This window comes from Gavialis gangeticus, unplaced genomic scaffold (genome assembly GCF_001723915.1).
Source record: "Gavialis gangeticus isolate Ggan-Ray unplaced genomic scaffold, GavGan_comp1, whole genome shotgun sequence".
In the NCBI taxonomy this organism is placed as follows: domain Eukaryota; kingdom Metazoa; phylum Chordata; order Crocodylia; family Gavialidae; genus Gavialis; species Gavialis gangeticus.
In genome coordinates, this window is record NW_017729028.1 from 36341428 (window position 1) to 36345635 (window position 4208).

At 40.5% G+C, this 4208-nt stretch overlaps 1 protein-coding gene across 1 annotated transcript in view; it reads left to right on the plus strand.

The window, feature by feature from the left end:
- The window catches only part of LOC109300268 (cysteine-rich venom protein-like), a 30930-nt gene that overhangs the window by 16707 nt on the left and 10015 nt on the right, over window positions 1-4208 (plus strand). Inside the window, exons 5-6 of the mRNA XM_019520951.1 lie at window positions 1021-1166; window positions 3889-3983. Of these exons, the coding sequence (XP_019376496.1) occupies window positions 1021-1166; window positions 3889-3983 (241 nt within the window). The remainder of the gene's footprint in view (window positions 1-1020; window positions 1167-3888; window positions 3984-4208) is intronic.

The window sequence follows — 4208 nt, forward strand, 5'->3', positions numbered from 1 at the left end:
CTCATAAAGCCATGCCAAGGGCCCTGCAATAACCCCAGCTAGCTCCCTCAACACCCTGGTGTGGAGAGCATCTGGACCCGCTGACTTGAACACGTCCAGCCCCTCCAGAAGCTCTCTAACCCGGTCCTCCCCAACCTGAGGTCTGGAGGTGTTCCCCTCGAGTCCATCTGGCATCACAGCGGGGAAGTCCCGGTCCCTGCACAAGAAGATGGAGATGAAGAATTGGTTAAAGAGTTCCGCTTTCTCCTCTGGCGCAACCACCAGATTGCCCAGCATACTTTGCAGGGGCCCCACATTACCCGGTGCCTTCTTCATCCTCCCTATGTATTTGAAAAAGGACTTTTTATTATCCTTGATCTTGGACGCTAGTCCTAGCTCCAGAATAGACTGCTGGAGTATAATGGACTCATATATTGTGTTGTAAGACTTCACAATATTTAGTTAGGCTTCTTTTAATCAAATAGAACTTCAGCATTAAACAATCACAAACAACTACAAAGACATGTTCATGGAATATTTTTACATTTTTTTCCATAATAAAGCTGGTCAAAATTTTTCAACTTTTGGGGAAAAAAATGGGGAAAGAAATGTTTTAAAAGTCTTTACTCCTACTTCCATTTCTCCCCCACCCCCTTCTTTGCCCTCCTCCCCAACCAGCATAATTATATTAAAAAATACTAGAGGGGAAAGTTGGGCCTTTTTCACTTTCACAGAAATTAGCCCCAATCAAAGAATCTCTGCAAGAAGACCTATATTTCTCATATTTTTCATAAGGAAGACCAGGGTGAATGAACACATAACTGAAATCTGGGTTCAGTTTATGGAAGAACCAGATTTCCTGGGGTGACTATAAAACTCTTCCAAAAAGAATGGACAGTGATTCAGGGTACAATGTCATGGAGCATATCTATGTTGTGGGTCTGGTCTCTCTGAACAAAGGTTCTTGTCAAAACCGTGTTCCTTGCATTTTCACAAGCCATTTTCTCCAGGGTTTTTGAATGGTTTCCCCTTCATTTTCAGTTACAGTCTGTGGTGAAAATCTCTACATGTCAAGCGCCCCAACTGCATGGTCAGATGTCATTCAGGCCTGGTATAATGAAAAGAAAGACTTTAAGTATGGCAGTGGGCCAACAAGACCAGAAGCAGTGATTGCGCATTATACTCAGGTAGGAGACATACAACTTATTACACCCCAATCTTTACTGATATAGCTGTACAATGTCACTAAGGCAGGGGTGGGCAAAATATGACCCGCGGGCCAGATTTGACCTGCCAGGCCATTCTATCTGGCCTACGGGGCCACTAAAAATGTCACTAAGGGCTTGAGCTCATCATTGTCATTGATTCTTCTACTTAGGTGTTACAACATCTAAAAATTAAGCACCTTAGAAAACTTAGGCATAGAGACATATCTGAATTCTTGTCAATCCCTGGAGCTTAGGTGCTTGACTCCTAGCTGTATATTAGTCACTCCTGTCATCTCAAAATCCAGATCACTCAGAGGGAAGGTATCTGACATACCCTGGCAGCAGAAACAAGTTCAGTACATAACGTCCACAGATGTTCTTTCTCAAACAAGCATGATAATGGTGCCCACATTTTTTCACAATAACCTAAGGGTTAAAGCACTGGTCAAGGAGGTAGAAAATCTGGGTACTAAACCTTGTTTAACCTGAGAGAATCCTTACCAGTCTTTCCCACATCTTCAAATACTTCCCTAACCACAAAGCTGTAGAAGAGTTGGAAATTGAGAAACTGGGCATATAAGAATATAAGCATCATAAAGCCATGAAGAAGAACCAGAAAGAGTCATTTGCAAATCAAGGGAAATGATTCTTCCTCTCTATTCACCACTAGTGAACCTTCAGCTGGAGTACTGCGTCTAGTTTTGGGCCTCACACTTCAATAAGGACGTAGGCAGTTTGGAAAGAGTCCAGTGTAGAGAACCAAAAATAATTAGAGACCTGGGAGACAAGATTTATGAGGATAAGCTGAAAAAATTAGAGTTACTTAGTCTAGAGAAAAGAAGAAGGCTGAAGTGGGATTTGATAATAGCCTGCAAAAGGCAATTACAGAGAGGCTAGAGATGAACTTTTCTCTGTGGAAATAGGGTACAGGACTAGGAGCAATGGCCTCAAGGTTCAACAGGGGAAAATTTAGGTTGGAGATTATGAAGAGCTTTCAGACTATGAGGGCAGTTAAGCATTGGTACAGGCTACCTGGAGCAACTGTGGACTCTCTGTCCTTGGAAGTTTTCAAGATTAAGTTTGGACAGATAATTGGCTAGGATGGATCCTGCCTTGAGGAAGGGCAGGGCTAGATGACCATGTGAGGTCCCTTCCAGCTGTGCTTTCACAGTATCCTATGATCCTATGACTCTTATGCCTAGTAGTTAGAGCACTCCCATTAGAGCAAGGGAGTCCTCATGAGTTCTGTGCAGGTAGAGCTACTTGTACATTAGACCTGGTCTCTGGACACCTACAAGATTAGGGATATTGTCAGACTTCAGGCACCTCTTTGGATCACAGCAGAGCTTATACAGAAGTTGGGCCTGGACCACTCCTGAGCATGCTCAGAAGTCTAAGCACTTAGGGAAATGTTCAAGCCCAAATGAAGGTGCCTACAGTTTTGTTTTCAGTTACTTAAATGCTGAAATTCTGTGCATATCTCATTTAGGTACCTAGAAGAACAACTTGTATCTGTCTTTAAATAACTATTAGATTCAAAGGAAATACCGACCACATTTTCTTTAAAAGGAACAAACACTGAGGAGAGAGGAGCAGCATTCCAGAACAGAGAACTAAAGATGAAAACATTCAAAATAGCAGCATTAAAATATATAAGAAAGGTCAAATATCATGCCACACTTACTCAACATAAGTTCCAGTAGCTCAAAGTTAATAGTGGGGTCCTCACGATTTGGCTTGTTTAAAACTAGGTTATAACAATCCCATTTAAATGGTAGGGGACAATTCTGTACTGACAGATGGATGGCACAGGTAATTTATAAAATCTTTTCTCAAGAGAGTAATATGCCAATTAATGTGCAGGTACCAAAGCCTAAGTGGCTAAGGTCACTTTGATTTAGCCTGCCTTCAGTGAGTCCATCAGGTATCCACATAACCAATTACATCTGTAAAATAAAAAGCCATGATTTCTCATATAGCATTGGAAGGAACAAAGTGAGAAAGAAACATTGTTATTTCTCTTTTTAGTGCTTCAGAGGTCAAGTATTATGCAAATGGGAGTCTTACAAACACTGGGAGAGAGCAAGTTCTATAAGCTGGCTTCCGAATTAGTATTTCATGAGACCCATGGACCATTTTGAACATTTATTCTGACCATCCTCACAGGACATAACATTTTAATTTGTGATTCTTGTATCTTTTTCAACAACTTGCATTCAAACTGGAGCACATTTTTGGAAAAAAAACATCCAGGGTTGATTTAAAGTATCCACATGATATAGAACAGGGAAGAGCAAAATACGGCCCATGGTCTCGATGAGGCTCTCCAGGCCATTTTATCTGGCCCTAAAAAATTTAGAAAGTAAATATTTATCTGCCCCTGGCTGCCTGTCATTGGCCCTCGGTGGCTTGTCAAAACTCAGTAAGCGGCCCTCTGCCGGAAATAATTGCCTGCCCCGATATAGAATCTGTTTTGCTATTTGAGTTTCATTTCTGTTACCTCTGCAAAATGGGACATATAATAGCATATCATTTTTCTGGCTGTTTTCCTGCTTCTTGTAACACATTTTCCTATGTTGCATAATAATAAAAAAACCATGGCCATTACTTGGCTTCCTATTAAACCTTTTAAAAATATGTGTTTTTTTATAACTATAAGCCCCTATTGTATTTAATCATCCACTTGTTTTTATATCTCCAGGTGGTTTGGTATAAATCTTACCAGATTGGATGTGCAGTGGCTTTCTGTCCTCAGAATATATTCAGCTACTTTTACGTTTGCCACTACTGCCCTGCGTATGTATTATCTGTGGATTTAATTGATGGCTGGCTTGCCTTAGTGCTTTCATGTATCAATTTGACTCAAGATTTTTTAAATAATGCCTTCCAAGAGAAATTATAGTTAGAGGGGCAATTATGCAATATTATGTGGAAATACAAGTAGAATCATAGAATAATAAAAAATAGGATTGCATAGGACTGTAATAAATCATCTAGCCCATTGATTCATGATTGAAGTGC